The following is a 20,435-nucleotide window of genomic DNA, read 5'->3' on the forward strand; positions in this document are numbered from 1 at the left end:
GAGTGAGGGTCGGACCCTGGAATGGGCCCCCCGGCACAGCCCAGGCTCACAGGCCGCGCTCCACCCCCTCCTCCAAAGGATAGGAGCCAAAAGGGATCTCCTCGGGGCAGCCTTTAGGAGGGACCCAGGTCAGTAGCTCTCAGGCTTCCAGAAGGCATAGCCCCTTTAGGTGTGTTTGATTCCTACACTGAAATAATCTAAGAGGATGAGGAAGATCCTCTCTTGGGAGCACGGCAGGGCCCCTGCTGTCCTTGCCATGACTGAGGGGGTCCCCCAGGGTGTGTCCATGGCAGCGCCAAGCATGGCCCAGGAACCAACCCCCCAACCCCCCACCGGTGGCCCTGAGCCTCTGGGCAGCACAGGCACCTGGCCCAGGAGGTGGCTGAACTCCAGCTGCTCTCCTGAGGCTCTGCTGGTCCGGACTCTGGAAAGCCTGCACTAGCATTGTCTCAGCCCCAGCCTGGAGGGCGAGGTGTGCTGGGAGGCCCGGCTGACCACCCGAGTACACGGGAAGGCAGCTGGGGGAGGGAGTGGGTAGCCACAGGGACCAATGTGAGGTGAGCCCTGTGGCTTTGTCTCCTCATTTCAACCTCCTGAGGCACATGATGGGGATTTCGATCTGCCTCTTGTCTGAGCTCCACATCCTGATCAAGTTGGCAGTGCAGGGTGTCCTAGGGATCTCCATCAAGTGTCTCCCTAGCTAAGAACACCGGAGCAGCAAGGCTGTCCCAGAAATGGGACTGAAGGTTGGAAGCGAAAAAGTGACCCAGCGTGGCTGCAGGATGTCCAGGGGAAGGAAGAGGTTGGCGAGTCCTCTCCCCTGGGCTTCTCTTGGCCACTAGCATCACGCACACACAGTCACACATGGGGACACACAGTCACACATGGGGACGCACACAGACACGCGCACACGTGGAACAATCGCCATCTGCCATCCAGGCAGACTTTTCGAGGCCTGATTTCAAGCCCCACTTCCAAAGGCTGTGGTTTTAAATGATGGGCCAGAAGCCAGCAGCAAACAACTGGCAGCCAGACAGCTGCTGGGCTTCAGCCTTTGGGCCTTCCAAATAGGGACCTGCTACAAGACACGGTGGGGGAGCACATGCACCATGGGGGGCAAGGAGCGGGGTGGGGGTAGGGAAAAAAGGAAAGAAAGAGAGCCATCTCCCAAACACAGCAGAATCTAGAAGCCCACTAAACTCTAAGACTATTGTCCTAGCTACACGGAACTACTGGGGAGGAAAAAAAGTTCAAAAGGGAACGAGCTACTCTAAAAAGGTCAGGCTAAGCTACTTAAAATGTCAATGAAAAAAGACATACTTGCATTTAAATATGGTAATAGGGCTGTTGAAGGGGGAAAAAGAAAGATCCAGGTGAAATAAGGGTACAAGGTCATCCCTGGCTGCTGGAACGGGTCTCCCAGCTCCCATGAAGATCCCACACGTGCCAGGAGGCCGCTCCCTCCCCCACGGGGGCTACCACGGCCCCCTGCCACCTGAGACCCACGAAGCCACTCCCCCACCAAGTCCTTTCCCCCTTTCTTCCAAGCAGGATCTAGGTTTCTGGAAATGTGGGTGATAGAAGAAAGTGCTGAAGGAAAATAAGGAAGAATTCGAGTTACTTCTCCGTCCCAACCTCCGCACACTAGGCACCCTCCTCCCCTGCTGCAGCCACACGCAGCAGAGCTCAGGGGACCCTGAAGGAGAAGGAAGTGGGCTGGAAGAGAAGGAAGGTCAAGTTATTCTTTTGCACTCCTCACCGGTTTCCTTGGAAGCCTGAAAAGATGTCCATGGCAGGGGGAAGGGAGTGGGGGGCAGAACCAGAGGGAGGCGAGTTTAGTCAATAAAAAAGACATTTAACAAAAGGGCTATTTTCTGGAGTCAAGCGCATTTTTGAACAGGAAAAAAAAAAAAAGTCTGAGAGAAAGAGGAAGGAAAACTTATCCAAGAAAGGAAATCCATTATCCTTAATCTCAGATAAAGGTTTCTGCTGGAGACTGAGCATCAGACACTGCTAAGGGCTAGAATTTCATCTCAACCATCAAACAGGGCTGAGCGGACTGACAGGTGTGAGAAGAGGCCAGGGAGGAGAGCTCAGTCTGCCCCCCACACCGGAGACACCGGAGAGGGGAGCCTGCAGCCCTCGCAGTGACTGCATCTGAGACGCCAAGCGGCCGAGGGCCCCAGCCCAGCCTCTGTGGGACTCTGTCCCGGATCACTTCCCCAGCTCCCTGCCGTTCCCCCTCCTGTCCTCTGAGGCTGCTCCGCTGCACTGGTCACTCCACACGTATTCTTCAGATGACCTAGCAGATAAGCCCAATGCTATTATTAGGGAGGCCCCATGGACTCTCCTTGGTGGCTGGGCTTGCTGGGGGTGGGCAGACCAAGATCCAAGAGAGGTGGGGTGCGTGTGTGTGTGCACGCATGTGCATGTGTTGGGGTGACACAAGGGGCTATCAGAGGCCAAAGAAGCATCACGACCCAGGGTCTAAAGCTGTCCTGATGGAGAACAGCCTGTCTCTAGGACAGTGGGAGGCACCTGAGGACCAGGAGGCCCCAGCCCAGGGACTGTGGTGGAGATGAGCCCCCTGGACTAGACCCGGACCTGGAAGAGCTAGGGGTGCAGGGAGGAGAAGCCTTCCAGACTTGCCTCGTGGTCCTGTTTTCAGCTTTTCTCCCCAGGCCCCGAGGAGCCAGGGGTCATCTATGGTGGCCTAGCTGTCTGGGAAACCTCTCATTTTACTTCTGAAGGGAGAGGCGGTCTGAACTGTCCCGGCCAGGGGTACCCAGGAGAAGACCTTGGGGGAACTAGACAGAAGGGCTGACAGGGCTCAGGCGGCAGAACCCCTGGCTCCGGAGTGCCCGTGGCTGCCCCAGCACCCTGCTCACTGCCCAGAATAGATGACCATCTCCTCTCTGCTGCCGGGAATGTGGGCAGAGGCTTCCTGCTTCGTATAGCCCGCCTGGCCAAAGCGAAGGGAGCAACCAGACTTCCTGTGAGGCAGGTGAGCACGAATCTTGGGTTCAAATCCTGGCTCAGCCATTTACTAGCTGTGTGACTTTGGGCGAGTTGCTTAACCTTTCTGTGCCTTCACATCCCCATCTCTAAAGGAGGTGAGGATATGAGTGCAAGATTAATATACACAAAATGCTCAGATGAACTCCTGCCAGGGGGTAAGCTTCAATGAATGTCAGGTGTCATTTTGGGGAGGCCTGTCCAGCCATCAGCACCACCTTTAAGACAGGACTCCCCTGCACGGAGGGCTGTTCCACTCTCCCCATGATGGGCCACAGGGCCAGACAGTCATAAGCACATGGGGGCGCCTGGAATGCTTCACCCGTAACAGTGGCCTGTCATCCTCCACACTGTCCCAGCCTCCTAATGTCATTCTAGCGGAGCTAAAGTTCCCTAGCTCAAGACTAGCATAGGCGTTCCATTCAGCTCTTATACAGTGACTGGGCCAAGGCTGGCGGGACCCTCCTGCTCTAACACTTCTCCTTCCTTAGCAGTAAATCAGGCACCAAAGAACCAGATGTTTTGCTGACAGAATCTCAGGGCCTGGGGGCTTAGGTTGCCCGCCCAGGAGCCTGGGTGTTAGGAATGAGGCCTGCCCCTCCTGTTCGAGCCCCCTGCATGCACAGAGAGGGTACCTGGGAACAAAAGAATGATGCCGAGGCTTAACTCCAAGCACACACAGGTGCCATGCCTTCTTTAATGGAGGTCAAATCCGAAGACCCAGTCTTGCAAGTCGGAAGGTCCTCTGGCCCTCACATGGGAGAAGAGAAGGGTCACCCTGCTTGGAATCAGAGCCCAGCCTCCATCCCCTGCTGCCCTGGCCTCACTGTGTAACCTGGGCGCGGCGCTTCCGTTCTCTGGGCCCTGAGTAACCAGCTCGTGCGGCCGGAGAACCACTGTTGGCCTCTCACCTCTGAGCCTGCATGAACCCATCTTCCCCATGTCAAGGTCTCTGGCCCTGGAAAGCGCTGCCTCTGGGCTTCGTAGCTCATCTAAGTATAAGCTGTCACCATCCCACTGACCGTGAATGAGACGCTTTCCTGGACTTCTCCAAGCTGGGAGAAACTGGATGGCAAATTAGAAGTCAATGGCACTTCAGACTGTTTTGAGAATTCTAGGGCACCACACCTCCTTTGGATGCTTCCTGGGAAGCACTGGTTCCTGCCCCCCTGAAGCAGGTGTTTTGATGCGCAAATCTTCTCTTGCTGGCTGACTAATTCTTCTAGGGCAGGGCCTGAGCCCCGTGTCCCAGGTAAGGCCTTGCAGAGTCTGCCCCAGAGAAGGTTCTGGCGGAGCACCAGCTGCTGAGGGTCAGGACGTCCCCGGGAGGGTGCCTGAGAGCGGGCACGGGAAGTCACTGCTGCACGGCGGTGTCACTGAACGTGGAGCTGCCTCTCCTCCGGCAACCCTCCAGCCCCAGGGGGACAAGCTCAAATGCACAGGAGCATAATGAACCAGCCCTGGGGGGTGGGGGACTGCTCCCTGGCCCCCGGGGAGCCTTGACAAATCCTGAGACCTGGCTCCACAGAGAATCAGACTTAGCTGCTCTGCGCTGCAGCCCACATGCACAGTGGGACCGTTCACTGCTTTCCGGGTGATCCCCGTGCACAGCCCAGAGCTCACACCTTTAAAGGCTCTCAAAAACTTTAAGACGTTCAATGGCACCGCACATCTGCCCAAGTCCATCGCCCTGCTTCCTCGTGGAAAGGAAGGCCCTCCCGACGATTCAGAAGTGACTCTCCTTCTCAGGACCATGTCCCGAGACATGGCAGGGCCTCCGCGCAGAGCAGCGGGGCTCCAGCCTGGCCGGGGGGAGCTTTCACAACACACTAAGAATCAGGCGAGGCCCCCATCGCTAGCTTTTAAAGGCCTTCCAGATGCTTCTGACGCGCTGTGGAGGCAGAGAACCCTGACTGAGGGAAGCCTTAGTTGGCAGTCCACACTGAAACGGTGCTCCTTTCCTGCCGGCTGCGGGGTGTCAGCTGGGCACCTCTTTCCCTAAACCCTCCTCCCTGCACGGCATGAAAAGATGCCCTCCTGGGAGCGGGCTGCCAGGGAGACGGCTCTGGCACAGTCACTACTTATTTCTGTGACCTTGGAGAAGTCCATGGACCTCTGCGCCTCTCGCAGAAAGTGCAGATGAGAGAATTCAGAGCTTCCTGAGGGCTCCAACTGCGACTTTGAGGGCGTCTTTATAACAGTCTCTTGTAATGTGCGTTCCCATCCCGAAGGGTCCATCAGGAAGGCGATTTTTCCTCTGTTGCGTTTGCTCAGAGCACTCTCTGCCCCCTTCCCCAGCATGACCTGCATCTCCCCCGCCAACACTTTCTTCAGATGATTCCAACATTCTTGGCTAAACCCGCCGTTGCCTCACTGAATCCAAACACTCCAAAAGAAGCCACCCCGAGAAAAGCGGTCACCCAGAACGTAGGAACCACGCCGTGGAAGACTTTAGAAAACGCGTCCATCTGTCTTCTGACTGGCTCAGGGCCCTGCCCACCTCCTGGGCAGACCTGCCTAGTGTGCCTGGGGCTGGTTCTTTGAAAGGAAATCCATAGCTTTGTGCAGAGGAGCAGCGGCTGCTGGGGGTATGAGTGGAAAGGGGATGGGTGGTGCATTTTTGGAGGAGGAGGACCTAGGGGGTCCAGATCAGAAGAGAGGGCCTGAAGAGGTGGGGCAACTGACTACCAATGGGGCCCATGACTGTGATCAAGCTGTAAAATTCTGCTCTGAAGAAAGCTAATAGGTGTCCATTAGGGGAAAAAAGGAAAAAAACAAACCCCGAGCTCCTAGCATTCAAAATAGGAATCTGATTTCCACCCACCATTTTAGGAGCAAGACTGACATTCCCTAAGGACACCATCGTGCCATTCTCATGGGGGTCCCCCTCCCCACTGCCTTCTCCACCCCCAGGAGAGGGCTAGGGCTCCTGCTGGGGCCGAGGTGCCGGAGAGAGTGTGGGGTGGAAGGCAGAGGGACAAATGAGAAGGCCAGGCCTCCATGCCTGGGCACAGGCAGGGGAAGGGCGTGCAGCTCAGATCCTGGGTCCTCCCAGTTGCCCAAAGGAAGCGAGAGGCTCCGGGTGTTGCCTGAGAGAGTGAGAGAGAGCGAGAGAGCCCTAAGGGTGTTGGCACTTAGAGCAGAGGGATGGCACAACACTCTTCCCAAATAACTTTTAAGGCAATCGCTGTTTAGCCTCATCTTCTCTGTAGACGTCGCAACGGGGATAAAGGGAAGGTACGCTACACATCAAACCTTCGAGAGGTTTTACAGTCTGGTTGTCAGAGAGCCTCGGTTTGGATGAAAGGGTTTGTGGAAGCATGACCGAGTCAGAGAGCATCCTTTGGAAACAGGCAAGCGCAGCCCCTGGGTGCCTGCCAGCAGTGAAAGCTGTGTGTCTTCCTGCAGATCCCTTCCGGATCAGGGGTGCTCAGGGAGCACGACGGACCGCCTACCATCACCGTGCCCCCGAGTGCCAGCAGTGGGGCGAGGCCTGCCCCCCGACCCGGACATGGGGCTTTGTGGCTTCCCATCTTCCTGCTCCTGGATAACGAAACTCAAGAATGGGTCTTGGTCTCCACCCCAGAGCGTGGGGCTGAGGGTTTCAGGAGGAGAGCTGAGAACACCCTTCAGGGCCTGCTTGCTTGGGTGCTGGGCTCTTCCAGGAGAAAGGAAGCTGAGCGCTCCACAGGGGGATCTGGCCCAGCATCCTCCTCCCTGGGCCTTCCCAGCCCCTCATTGGCAGAGCTGGGGGGTGCAGCCCCTCTCTTTGACCCAGAACTTCTGCAGGGAAGCTATGTTCGAGCCTTCCCCACTTCCAGACCCCTTCTCTCTCCATGTATATGTACTGAGCACTTACTACACGCCAGGCACTGTTCTAAGCACAGTGGTCAGAGCAGTGACTGAGATTCCCATGTTTTCTGCCCTCATGGAGCCCACAGTTGCTAGTCCCTGACAAGAAAGGGGGGCTCTGTCTGTGGGACCACGCTGCACACAAACCAGCTCCCTGGGAAGGAGAGGAAATTGGCCAACAAGAAGCAGGGCCTTGGACACAGGGGAGCTATGGCTCATTCTGCCAGGGAGAAGGGAGGGCTCCACCACGAACCTGTAGAGTTTGGAACCAGGCCCGTGTCTGCTCTAGGGTCTCCTAGCTGAGCTCCAGCCCCGGTGTGACTGCACCAAACCTGCTCCAAAAGGGGGCCGGCACCAGGAGCAGCTGATGCAGGACACGTGCTCCGGCTCTGGCTGCTGGCCCCAAGAGCACTCCATTCCACGTCACGCTCTCTCCCCAGCAAGACCTCAAGAGCGAGGATGGCCACAGGGAGCTGGTTCCCAAACCACTCCCTGCTGCTCCGTGCCAGCACTATCTGCCCGTCTCCCTGAGACTGAGGACCAAGACCTTCAAGAGAAGGCACTCCACACCGTTGTTTCAAGGGACACAGCAGCAACTATTCTGAGAGCTTCTCCTTCCATGAAAGCGCGTCCTCCCCACCCCCTCTCAGGAGCACTGTGGTCTCTGCTTGTGAGACGCTCACCCACCTGCCCCCAGCGGGTGTCACGACAAACCACTGGCCTGACTATTGCCCCTTCTAGGGCTTGCTGTTTGCATGGCTCTTCACACTTTTCCTGGCTCCCCAAATTTCAGATGCTGAGTCAAAAATCCTGCTTCCTCCCCATAGGGTCTCCTGCTGGTCCCTTTAAATCTAAATGGCCTCCAGTCTCTTTGCCACCCCCCCCCCGCCTCATTCTATATGGGGCTCTGCAATGGCTCTGTCCCAGCACAGTTCCAAAGAGTACCCCTATGGCACCCACCTCTATGGACCAGGACGGGGAGCACTGAAGCCTGGAGCACCCCGAGACTTCTTGCTGAAACACCCCATCCTGGCCCCATCACTAACTCTGTGAGTAAATGAACATTTGTGACCTCAACTCTCCTGGCGTAAAATGTAGCCCTAGCACCCCCCCCCCCCAAACACACATACTTTTTGTCTCTGGACATAGGTGCTTCTGGTGCTGAATGGCAGACCACTGCTGTCCCGGGCATCACTGGGACTGGTGGACAGTGGAACGGTCAAAGAGTCTTGGGGGGCAGCCCAGGGTGGTAAGGGAGATGCCCTGGGGACACAGGGCCGCTGCTATTTACCAAGCGGCACAGACACACCTGACAGTTTTCACAGCACGGCGTACCACTTGCGTGCCAGCCTGAGTTGGAAGGGTAAATGCTAGAACCTTCTCTACACCTGTCTCCTCACCTGTACAATAGAAGAACACGGCTTTGACAATAAGAAACCCGTTACCGCACGCCTGAGAATAACAGCAGCTGCCACGGTGGCACTTTCCGTGGTCAAGGACCCAGAAAGTCCCCTCCAGCTGGGCCCATCCTAGAGAGGCTGGGGTCCCCTCCATAAGCCAGCTCCACAGCTCTGCAAGGAAGACGTCGCTAGTCCCATTTAACAGAGGAAGGACTCCAGGGCCAGCGTGGTTCAAGGGAACTGTACAGACAGCGATTGCAGCAAGGTGGTAAAATGCCACCTCCCGCACTCACTGGGACCCAGGACAAGAGACGGAACTTCTATCCCCGGCTCCTTCTGCTCCTCTGAAAATGTGGCTAACGGCACCTCCTGGCCGGGCCGCTGTGACACTGCGACACGACGGCACCGGGTGCTCAGCGCAGTTATCTGGCACAGGCAAGCCATCAGTAAGTGCAGTAAGAACTTTTATTTCTATTTTTATTATTATTGCCCAAGGTAAGAACAGTAGTGGAGCTGAGAACTCCCTCTGGAGACTTCCTATTCTAAAATCCTATTAATTTACATGACGTCTCCCGCCCGAAGGGCTTTCGTTGATAACATTTATAATTTGCTTGTGAGTGATAAGGGCAGGTTTTATCTGAAGTGCAACAGCTAACTTTGTGGGGTAACGTGACCGGGGGAAGCACGGGGCTCGTGGGGGCTCAGGGAGGGGACGGGTCCCTGTGACAGGGGGACCACGGGTGTGGACGTGGATCCCGGGGCTCTGGCGCTCTTGGCTCCTCACAGCTCCTCTGGGGAGGCCCCAGCTAGCGGAGCCTCTCTGGGTCCTTGCGACTCAGTGGAACCCTGCTTTCTTCCCTGCCCCCAACAAATGCCCTGTAAGGGCGAGAGCATGTCTCTGTGGTTCGTCAGCACGTCCAGCCTTGAGGGTAGGCACTTGGTAACTATGCACTGGGTGCAGAAAGGATGGGTAGATGGACAAGGGGAGCAGGTGGGAGCAAGAGGGCGGGAAAAAAGGCGCCCTTCCTGCTCCCAGCCTTACCCAAATCCTAGCTTGTTCAAGGCTGGTACCAGAGCCCAGATGAAGAGTCTGGAGAGATCCAAGAGACACAGACCACTGAGATGGCTGTGGCACTGGCCTCGACCCTCCCCCGAAACCCGAGGGGTGCTCCAGGGCCAGCTCAACGCCCACCCGCTCAGGTTCACAGCAGGTACCTGTGGCACCTCCAAGGGGTGCGGCCCCCGCAAGGGAGTGCTTTTGGGCAAGGCTCTCCCTTAAAGATGCCAGCCCCAGCAGCCAGCGTCTAGGGCGCACCAGGCTGGCTCAGTGGTATCCGCGAAACCCTTGACCAGGAAGAGCCTCCTAAGAAAGGGGGGGGGCATAGCATCTCTGGCCCACAGATTCACTCCCTGGGTCTGGGAGCAAGTGACTCTGACTTCTCCATGACAAAGTCTGTTCTCCAGCTGTCCCGCCCAGGTAATGGCACGGGGTGGGAGGGAGGGTTACGATGGACAGAGGCAGGAATGCAAGGGAGGAAGACGGAGCATGCTTTCGTGCCTTTAACCTGCTAGTCTCTGGATTCGGAATACCCTTGCCTCATCAGCTGCCGGTGAAACTCTGTTTCCAACTCAAAACCCAGGTCAGGTGCCACCCCTTCCTGAGAGCCTCCCAAGCAAAGTCCTTCCTCCCTCCCCCATGCTCACTCGGCACACCAGTCACACCGCATAGGAACACATCTGGCCACATGTGGGATGTCCTCCAGGCACCGACCTCCTTGTTCGCTCACTTGGCATCCCTGTGCCTGGAGAGGACCCGGCCTGAGTCAGGCTTGGAAGACCCTCTCCGGCACACTGCGGAAAACGTGCCCCTGCCCCCGCCCTCGAAACTGAAGGTGCAGGGATGAGAGGGAGCGACCCCACGGGTCAGGATCTCTCAAGGGCAGGGGATCCGAGCTGGGCTGCGCTCTGGGGCAACGTCTCTGGGCGGGATTCTGCTTCCTGTTTTCAGCCTGGGGAGGAGGAGGGCACGAGAGCCACACCTCTGCCTTCCGGTCTGTCCTTGGCGGTCGTGGAAGGCATGACTGCCCATCCCTTAAGCCGGCCACTGCCACCTGCCTATAATTCCAGATGCGATATTTTGTGGTTATTTTGTGTTTTAAGTGGCTGGCTTTCATGTGCTTTTGCTGATGGAAATGAAACCCGAAGGGCTTAAAGCAAGGTGACTGCATTCGAGCCGGCAGGCTGAGTGGGACTCTGCAAGCCTGGGGGTACGGGTACCCTGGAAGGTGGGAGCAGAGCAAGGGGGGCAGTGTAGGGGGACATGGGATTGGTGGGCGTGGCACTCAGGTCCCAGGACGAGGAGGGATGAAGCCAGGCCCGCAGCCTCCCTCCTGCTGTCCCTGCCCCGTCTCTGCAGGGTCTCCTACTCCTTGGACACGACCCGCCTCCCTTCCCCCAAGCACTGGATCATGCCTGATTCCAGTGCCCCTCTTAGCAACCTGTGAGGAAAGGGAGTGGGGCTGTTGACCATCGCCCCACTGGACACTGGACATTGGACAGCTGCAGACACGGAGCCCGAAGGAGGCTCTACTCTCCCTGCAAGCTGAGGGCAAGCACTGGGTCTCTGGACTTGGCCCTGGGAGAGTACCGGGCTGTGCTCTGGGCTTTGGCGTGGGGAGCTGAGCGCTCCCTTTAGTTACATTTCCCTTTATTTATGCACAAGAGCTTCAAGAGGCAAGGAAAGCTGATCGAAAGTGAAACCCACAATTCACGTCAATTCAGATCGCTCCGAATCATTTCCGCAAACATTTATTAAGTGCCTATTAGGCCTTGTGCTCTGCTTTCATCTGGGAATAGCGTCGTCAGCTCCTGGTTCTCCACGTTAAGGGAAGGCACAACGGCGAGGCCATGCATGCCTGCCTGGCCCATGCACAGCCCCCCCGGCCACCAGCCCCATGGCCCCTCGATGGCCCGCAGCCAGGATTTGGGGTTGGGGTGGCGCCTCCCCTGTCTTCTTCCAGAGCAGCAGACCTGTTTCCCTGACTGAGCTTGTCTTCCACATTCAAACAGTGGGCACACAGGGCCAGGGGGCCGGGAGAGGGGTGGCCGCAGGAGGAGCAAGCTTGTGATTTAAAATGGGCCCTTGGATCGAGTCTGTGAAGAGCATAATCCCTGCAGACCATCTCGAGGGCTGCAGGGCTGTGCGGATCAGGGTGGGCGATGAACAGATGTGCGGAGGCGGGGGGGGGGGGGTCTGCTGCGTCATGAGGGGCCTTTTTCACAAGGGAGTGTTCGTTTATAGAACTGAACCACCTTGTTGCGGGCACCCAGGGCACAGGGGCCCGAGGTCCCGACTACGTACCTGGGAAGCCAACCACCTCATCTTAGTAGTTCAAGATTGGCCGAGGTGGGGGGGCAGTGGGGGGCAGGAAGAAGGGGTAGATGGAAGGGCTGTGGAGTTGTTCCCCGCCGGGGTCCAGGGGACCCATCCGGGCAGGATCCCAGGCCTGTGGGGTGGCACCCAAAGGCATTTCCGGACACTTAACAAGACGTCATAAAGCGGACCAAACCGACAAGTTTGGGTGTGAGCAAGTTCAGGAGCAGCCCATCCCCCATAGCCAAGGCTGCTTCTCCCCAACCCCGATATCTGGGTTACTGCAAACTCCTTCCCCTCCCAAGAACGAGAACGGGGGCTCTCCACGCTCTGCTTTCCACATTCAAGCCACCGCCATCAGGACAAGACTGACCATGAAGCCTCTGTCTTTGCTCGGACCAGCCGGACCTGACTGGAGCTTACCTTGCAGCAGCCCCTACTGACACCTTTCCACCAGAGGGCACAGGGTGTCCCTGAGCTCCTGCACCTCTCCTCAGACCACCCTGCCTCCCTCCATGTGAAACAGAACGGCCATCTCCTAGAGTGACCGAAAACCCCCCGGTACCCAAGAACCATCATTAGACAAATAAGGAAAGCAAAATCCGTGGCGCCTGGGCCTGAGTCCCAGATCCAGCAATCCCGCAGGCATCGCTCATCAGGCATGGCCTGGCTTTCTGCTGAGTGAGGACTTGGCTTCAAAATCGCTCTGAAGCCAGTTCTCTAGGCCGCCAGTAGCCATCCGTCAACATCCGCACCCAAGGCGGAACCTGTTTTCCACTGCTGGAGAGGTATAAGCACAAACTGGAACTCCCAGAACCAGAGGCCCAGGGCGTCCCCAGCCAGATGGTGGCTTGCCTGGCTGCTCCCCTATGAACTGTCCTAGGAGGGAGGGGGGAGCACTGAGCTATGCCACACCAACCTGGCTGGTCCCCAGCAGAGCTGAAGGATCCTCACAGGGCCACCATGCAGCCTGAGGCAGGGAGCGGAATGGAGTCAAGAGACAGTGTGAGGTGGAGGGGAGTGGTTAGGAGAGGAAGTAAAGGTGTAGGAAGGGAACAGAGGTGACCCCGTGGTTTCTCCACTGGCCCCCACCTCTACGATTCACTTTGGCTATTGAATCACCTTACTCCTCTACTTAAAGTCCCCTAAGGCTTTCCACTTGCTTTCGGGATCAAATCTGAATTCCTGCTCACAGGACTCACAAGCCCACCATGACTCAGCCCTGCCGCCCTCTTTAGCCTAGTCCCCCTGCATGCCCCCACCCCGAACTGCTCCTGTCAGCTGCCCATACTCTGAAATCTGCATAATCCATGGGATCTGTGCTGCTTCCTCTCTCAGCTTTGTGCCAGACTGCTAATTATCTTATATTATTCTACTTCTATTATTTTTAATTTAAAATTTTTGTTAATATTTAACATTATTTAATATTTTAAAATTTAATATTTAATTTAATGTTTTTATTTACTATTATTATTTTATTTATTATTACTATTTATTATTATTATCCTGTATAAACTCCACTTTTCTTCCTTAGTTTTTAGCTGGCATGTGGTTACCTGAAACAAAGACATTTCTGAGGTGCCCTTGCAGCTAAAGCTAGTCATGTGACTAAGGTCTGATCAATGGGATCTAAGCAAAGTGCCACACTTAACTTCTGAGAAGTAGTGTTAAAGGGAAGAGATGTGCTCTTCTGGGATGAGTATGTGATGGCTGGAGCTTGGGCAGCCTTCTTAGACTATGAGGTAGTCTTATGTTGAAGAGAACAGAACATGAAGATAAAAGAAACCCAAACTTCTAATACTGTGAAACCAATCCAGGCTTCTTTTACATGAAAGAGAGAAACAAATTCTTATTCTGTTTAGGCCATCACTACTTTGTGTTTTCTTACATTTGTGTGTTTTTTCTTTTTCTGCCTGGGATATATTTCTTTTCCTTCTTTACATTGCTGATTTTATTTGACTTTGCAAGACCCAGTTCTGATGTCACCTTCTCTAAGGGGCCATTCCTGCCTGACGATGATTCAAGTGCCTGACGATGAGGAAATGGGTAGGGATGGAGGAGCAGGGGTGGGGCATAAGGGTAGGAACGAAGTCCCAGGAGTTCTCTGGCTTCACTTGGGGGATCCTACAGCACTACTTTCACTGATAAGCAGATCCACCAATAGGCAGCTACACTGAGGTTGACGAGGAAGAGACAACCACTCTGCAGAGTGGCATAATAACACGATTTCTAAAACTCCTAGCTGCACAGTATTTACCAGTGTACATGGCATATACCAAAGACATGTATCCATTACCCTACTTAATTCTAACAACCTACCCAGGCACTATTATTCCCAGGGCTGAAAGGGCTACATTGCTCGCTCCTGCAATGGCCCAGTGGGGGACCTGGCAATCAGGTCCTCCCAGCTTCACGTCCAGAAACACCAGGTCCTCCCCCAACCTGCCCCATTCAGGGCAGTCAGCGAGGCAAAGCATGGGCAAACCGCACGTCAGCCAGCATGCACGAGTGTGCGCCTGAGCTCACGCACACCCGATGCACGGATGTGAGGGGCTCCAGCTGTTCCAGGGGCATCTTCCCCAGAGGGCAAGAGTGATGGCAGACAAGGGGTACCGGGGCGGGCCGCGCAGCTGCTGTGCACAGCTGCTGTGACCCTCCGCTCAAGGACAGGACCAGCCCGAGCAAGTGCAGGGGACGCGGGGCAGTGGGGAGGGCTGGGGACAGGCGACAGCCAGCGGGAAGTCCACATGCTTTCAGAAACTGGGCTAGGCTGTTACTGTAGTGCGTTCACCTCCCCGGGAGCGAGAACAGGACACCGTCAGGCTAAGAGACGGCAGCACACAGCATGTCCGTGGTAAACAATTTATTTTCTACCTCAGTCACTTACAGGGGGAAAAAAATAAAATGTCATTAGGGAGCAGCACAGATGAACTATTTACAGAGATGAGGAAAATTCACAATGGCAAAAACGCGGGTGAGGCTAGCATACTGGGGCAAGTTCACCAAAGCAAAGCAATTCAGAGCAAAACAAAATAAAGCAGGGGTGGGAGCGGGGAGCCACACAGAATCATTAAAAAAAAAAAACCCAAAACCGAAAAACCAAAAACAACAGCAACAAAACCAGCACTCATGAGAAGCCTGCAGGAAAATAACAGGAAACTAGCCAATGATTACATCAAGCATCTTTCATGAGATGAGCAAAGCTGCCCAGGTTGGGTCTCAAGGACAGTGACATTCAAGCAGAGGGATGTGCTCCCATCAGAAGCACAAGGTGAAAGCATGCGGGTCACTTCTCACAAACTAGGAGCGGGAACAACGGGGTGGCTCTTGAGGGCGCTGCTGAGCTGTACTGTGGGAATCCCAGCAAGTGGGGCTACTTCATACAGGGGAAGCGGAGGGGGTCAGGACCATGGGAGAAGCAAGCCCTTCTCGGAGTGACTGATGGTCGGGGGTGCCCACCTGCCCAGGACCGGCCCCGTGTGCTCTGTCCCCTCCTACCCTGATGGGCCCAGAGGCCCTGATACCAGCAGCAACTGTAAGGCCAGTGTGGATGGGGTGCGTGCTGGGGAAGGAGGGGCCTGGCGTGGATCTGTGGCCCCATGGCCTGAGATGTCCCTTCCCAAAGACACGTGCATGTATCATTATCGTTCACAGCCACGGAGTGCCTGGCTCCCAGACACAAAGACAACCAGATCGTGATGGTTTTTCAGATAGAGCTTTTCTTCCAGATTCCGTCTTTCACATTAGTGTTTACAGAACAGGGGGGTGGTGGTGGTGGTGGTGTGTGTGTGTTTTCACTGTTGGTACTGCCCACCATAGGACACAGGTGCTCTAAGTCACAGATCCCCAGGGCCTGTGGGCCACCAGCACTAAAAGCTCAGCCCGTGAAATGCCCCAAGAAGCCTATTTGGTCGCTATTTAAAATAAGTTGATGCCTGTTTCCTGGCTTCTCCTGAGGAGGCGCTACGAAGTTTGTGAGAAGTATTCCTTGGGCCCCGTTACATTCTAGGTAGGGAAGGGGGGCTGCTGGGAGGAGGAGGGCGATCACAGTGTGTACAAGAAGCAAAATGGGAAGGGACTGCAGAAGAAAAAAAAATTTTTTTTTTTTCCACTGAGTGAAGCAATGAGGACTTGAGTCTTTTCCAAGAATTAAAAATGAGAAAAAGAACATTTGTTCAAACAGGCAGCTAGGACAGTCTCAGTGGACACGGACAGCCAGGGTGGCCCCGGCCGGGGCTGTGTCCTCTCTCGAGGAATGGTAGCAAACCCCAATGTGTTAGGCCTTTCTTAAGAGCTAGTTGAAAAAAATTATGTCTTGTGAAATCGGCAAATAGTCTGCAAAGTGAAATAAGAACAGAAATTAACAGATTAAACTGAAATGAGTCTGGGAGGTGGGGGGAGGGAAGAGAGAGGAAACAGCAGGGGCCACCGACGAAGATCATGATTATTTGAGCCCCAGTTCTAATCCTGCGGGGTGGGGGGTCAGGGCAGGGGTGTATGCGCTGGACGTCTGGGCCTGGGAAGAAGGAGCCACTTCCACAGTCGTGGCTCATCCCTCAGTCTTTCTAGAAAAGAGTTACTCCTCCCTCGAACAACTACCCATAGTATCGAGCCCTCTGTATTGCAGCATCTCACTTAATCGCCTCGAATCCTAAAGTGGGCTCTGCTGGCCAGGGAGCAGCTCAGGAGGGCAGGTCAAACACAGGGCCCTTTGTCCTGATGGGGGACACCGGGGACATGGTCTGTGAGTGAACACCCACAGGATGAAGGACCTTAGCAGCTCTCGGGGGCCTGGGCATCCCATCACTCCTCCTGGGCTCACACTCACGCTGCCCCACTAGGATGGGACCACGGAAAGGCTGGGAGGGTGTGGTGTCTGGAGGTGGGACGTGGGTGGGGGGTACGTGGTGAGGACACAGAAAAGAAAGATCACAAAGCAGAAAGCTCAGGGCAGTTTGGTGGTGACAGCTGCGCTGATGTCACTGGCTCACAGGACCTCAGGGTGTGAGGAGAAGTCAATGGAGTCAAGCAGACAGGGTGAGTAGGGGGGCAGATTTCAGCCATCCTCCTCCAGGCCGTCCCTCTGCACCCCAGCCTCCTCCTCACCAGACTAAGACACTCCTTATTGGCACGGAACAGGAGAAGGATGTTGGAATGTTCCAAAACTCCCGACTCAGAGACCCCGTGCTGGGCTGGAGGCTCCAGGCAGAGTCAAGTTTCGTTTTTGAGGGGAGCCACCATGTCATGAGCTCTGGACTGAACACCATTGGGGACTACCTAGGCTGCTTGGGGACAGTGGACAGAATGGCAGCCGGGTCCAGCCTCTGGGCTACCCCCTTCCCGGCCTGGATGGAGGGGCAGACTCCACACGCTGCCCCTCCCTAACAGCACGTGGCCTCACTCTTGTGGCCACTGACAGCCTCTTTGTGGCCATCAGTGAGGACATCCAAGAGACCTCTAGGGTAAAGAAGTGGAAGGATGGGGAATGGAGAATCTGATGGCCAGGGGAGGAGAGAACAGCCACGTTCCATGGGTCAGGGAGCCCCTGTCCAGACATTTTAATGTCCCATTCCTGCTCTAAGCAAATCCAGCTGACAGCATGAAGCCGCAAGAGCTAGGGACCATGACACACAGGCCCTGGACATGGTTGTTTCTAGCCCACACCAGCTCCCTCCCACACCATACCCTTGCCCTGGTCCTAAAGCCTTGGCTTATGGTGATGGGCTGGGCACAGCTGGGAGGCTCTATCTCATCCTACCCAGTCTTGATTGGTCACTCTTCCATCTCCGTCTTGCATACATGTCTGCTGAGGACAGATCCAAGGACACAGATCCCTGGGACATAGCTTAGCATGGGGTCCACCTTGTCACCCCCCCAAATTATTCCACATCAGGATCCCCCAGCTCTCCCTGCCTGGGACTAGTACTGCACCAAGGGGGCAATGGCAACCTGATTGTGAAGGGAGGCAAGCCCCGCCAGGTGTGCGGAGTGGCAAGACCCTCTCAGCGAGCCAGGATGGGAGCCTCTATGTCTTCTTGAACCCTGGTGAGGAAGCCAGGGGAGGGAAGGAGATGAAAGGCTTTCCTGAAACTGCCACCAGCTTCTGGGCTGAGGAAGATGGACAAGAAATGAATAGGGACAATGACATGCCAGGTCTCCCTGGGAGAGACAGTGTGTATGCGTGTGTATATGAGTGTGGACCACGCACAACTCCCCAACCCTTTCTCTGTGCTCCAGAATGGTGCCATCCGACAGAACTTTCACAGAAAACATTCTACAGGCTGTGCTAATAGCAGCCACTAGCCACGTACGGCCACTGGGTAAGTGACGTGTGGCTGGTATGACAGAGAAACGGGAATTTCCATTTTATTTCGTTTTAACTTAAATCTAAATTAGAGTAGCTGTGTGTGGTTAGTGGGATCCTACTGGACAGACGGACGCCAGAGAGAGAGAGCAACGTGGCAGCAAAGAGCCAGACCAGCTGGGTGGAAATCGTAGACCTGCTTCTTGCTGCTAAGGAGCCTGGGAACAGGGTCCCCATCTGTAGATGGGAAAATCTAATGGAGGAACAGACTTCTCTGTTCATAGCGAGAGTCCTGCAGCTCCCCCAAAGCAGCCAGCTGCTGTAGAGGAGCCACCTCTCCCCTCGTGGAGATGCTGGCCCCAGGGGACAGGCTCATGGGGAAGTCTCCCCCCTCGCACTGCTCCAGCCAGAACTTCTGCTGTCGTATCCACCTCCCCTCCCCCTCCCCCCACAGTGGGAAAGGTGCACAGACCCCAGGGGCTGTCCTGCCCAAAACCCTTGTTTCCGGAAGACAGTGATGAGCCCCAGAGATGGCAGGGGACCAGCTGCAGCCACAGGCAAGAGCCTGGGGCTTCTGTCACCGATGGATGATCTGTCCCCAACAGGGAATGGCTCTAAGTGCCCCAAACGCTTCCTGACCTCCTCTGCAACATCCTCTTCCACCCCAACACTCCGCAGAGATGTGCAAACACTGGGGGGGGTCATCACACGCTCCCCCAGCCCTCCTCCCTGGCTCAGGACACAGTCCTCTAAGGGCTATGCCTATGCTCCCCGGGCCTCCAAGGCCTCTAGGTCCGGGCAGGATGACCAACCAGCTTCCGAGGGAGCCTCCTTTCTCAGCAGAGAGCCCAAGAGGACCAAACTCCATTCCTAATGCTTCCTCTAGAAACTCCAGCTGTCCTGTCCACTCCTACATGTTCTTATCTACATTCCAGGTCTGGGAATGCGGGCTCACCCCTTCAGGGGACAAGCAAAGTCCCATCAGCATCGCTTCCTTCAGCACCCTGCCTCCCACCCCTGCAAGGCCATGCCTGTGCTTGCTGCCTGCCTCAGGTGGGGGTCCCAGACCTCCCGGCTACACGGGAGCTGGGGTCACCTGGGCATGTGAGCAGGCACTGTCATAGGCTCTGCCTCAAGCCTCTGACGCCTGCACGCGGGGGAGGGTGAATCTATATCCCCCACCCAGGACAGTTAACCCAAACCCCAACAGCACACCACGGTTACACACAGAAGGGCTCAAAGCCAAGACCACCAGGCAGAGCTGGAGGAGGGGACAGAGGAAGGAGGGAGGGAGGGGGGGATGAGAGAGGCAGAGGGTAAGAGTCCAGTCCAGTGAGATCCCTGGTAACAGGCTCCAGACCAAGGAGGGTGGGCAGAGGGAGGGCTCCTGACTCAGCTCCTTCCCTCCCTGCCACCCCCCCAAAAGCTGCCATTCTCAAATACCCAGCACCGAGGCAGTACTCTGATTCATCAGACACTGAGCCACACTTGCCCCCGGAGTTCAGTGCATTTGAACTTCAGTACCTACAGGTCATTCCCTGGATGGACATGTGTACGAGCTGTGTTCTCTCTAGGGGTCCTCCTGCCTCCCCTCTGATGCAGCCTATCTTCTGTGCTTTCAAAGCCCCGGGAGACACAGACACTCACCTGGGAACTGATAGCCATAGCTAGGAGCAAATCCAGGGTAGCCGCGGCCGTAGGTCGCCACAAAGTTGGGGTAGCCTTGAACACAGAGAGAAAGATCACAGGAGCATTAGTACAGCTCACTCAGGCCTGGGGTGAAATCCCGGGGAGGGCAGAAATGAGGACAGCCTGGGTCATTTTACTGCACAAAATGATTTGCCTTCCGTGAGGGTCTTTACCCAGGGCTTGGGGCCCCTCTCTACTGTGGCGGGGGGCACTGCTGTCAGAGTGCTGGTAATTAACCTGTATTTGGGCAGAGAGACCCCCCAAACCCACGCACCTTCTGGAACCTGCAGAGTAAATGCCACACGTTAGTACCAAACAGAGGGCCTGCGCCTGGCTCTGACATTTGGAGAGCTAACCCTGAGTGTACTTTACCTTAAAGCTATTGACAGTAGGAGATTAAAGTCCTTGTAATGCCTCTTCCCAAGGCAGCAGAGTGCGGGGCCAGCACCAGACAAAGCAGGAGCACTTGGGGGTCAGAGTTTCGGGGCTGACCTGGTGCTTCTAGAAAACCACTGGGCTCAATGAGCCATGGCCCAGGGAAGGCATGGCCCCAGAAGCCTGTGTCCAAACACAGATATTCCAGAGTGCCCGCACTGTTCCCAGGTTCCACCCACTCCCCCCAGCCCCCCCTCCCCAGAAACCATGAGGGACTAGTTTGGTTAAAATGTGCTCGGGGGGGGGGGGGGGGCGAACCTGGGTGGTTCAGTGGGTTAAGCCTCTGCCTTTGGCTTGGGTCATGATCTCAGAGTCCTGGGATTGAGCCCCGCATCGGGCTCTCTGCTCAGTGGGGAGCCTCCTTCCC

At 55.8% G+C, this 20,435-nt stretch overlaps 1 protein-coding gene across 8 annotated transcripts in view; it reads right to left on the reverse strand.

The window, feature by feature from the left end:
- Positions 1–20,435, reverse strand: part of MSI2 (musashi RNA binding protein 2) — a 389,833-nt gene that overhangs the window by 31,185 nt on the left and 338,213 nt on the right. For 6 of the 8 annotated variants that reach the window (XR_006815826.1, XM_045983868.1, XM_045983869.1 and 3 more), the window contains exon 10: positions 19,592–19,666. Coding sequence is in view for 7 of the 8 variants with exons in the window: in XM_045983868.1 (XP_045839824.1) it covers positions 19,592–19,666 (75 nt within the window). In the remaining variant the exon portion in view is untranslated. Of the gene's footprint in view, positions 1–927; positions 1,345–14,523; positions 15,976–19,591; positions 19,667–20,435 lie in introns of those variants that run through there. The other 2 variants (XM_045983870.1, XM_045983871.1) reach the window with 2 other exon arrangements.

The sequence above is a fragment of the Meles meles genome, chromosome 18 (genome assembly GCF_922984935.1).
Source record: "Meles meles chromosome 18, mMelMel3.1 paternal haplotype, whole genome shotgun sequence".
NCBI classification, from domain to species: domain Eukaryota; kingdom Metazoa; phylum Chordata; class Mammalia; order Carnivora; family Mustelidae; genus Meles; species Meles meles.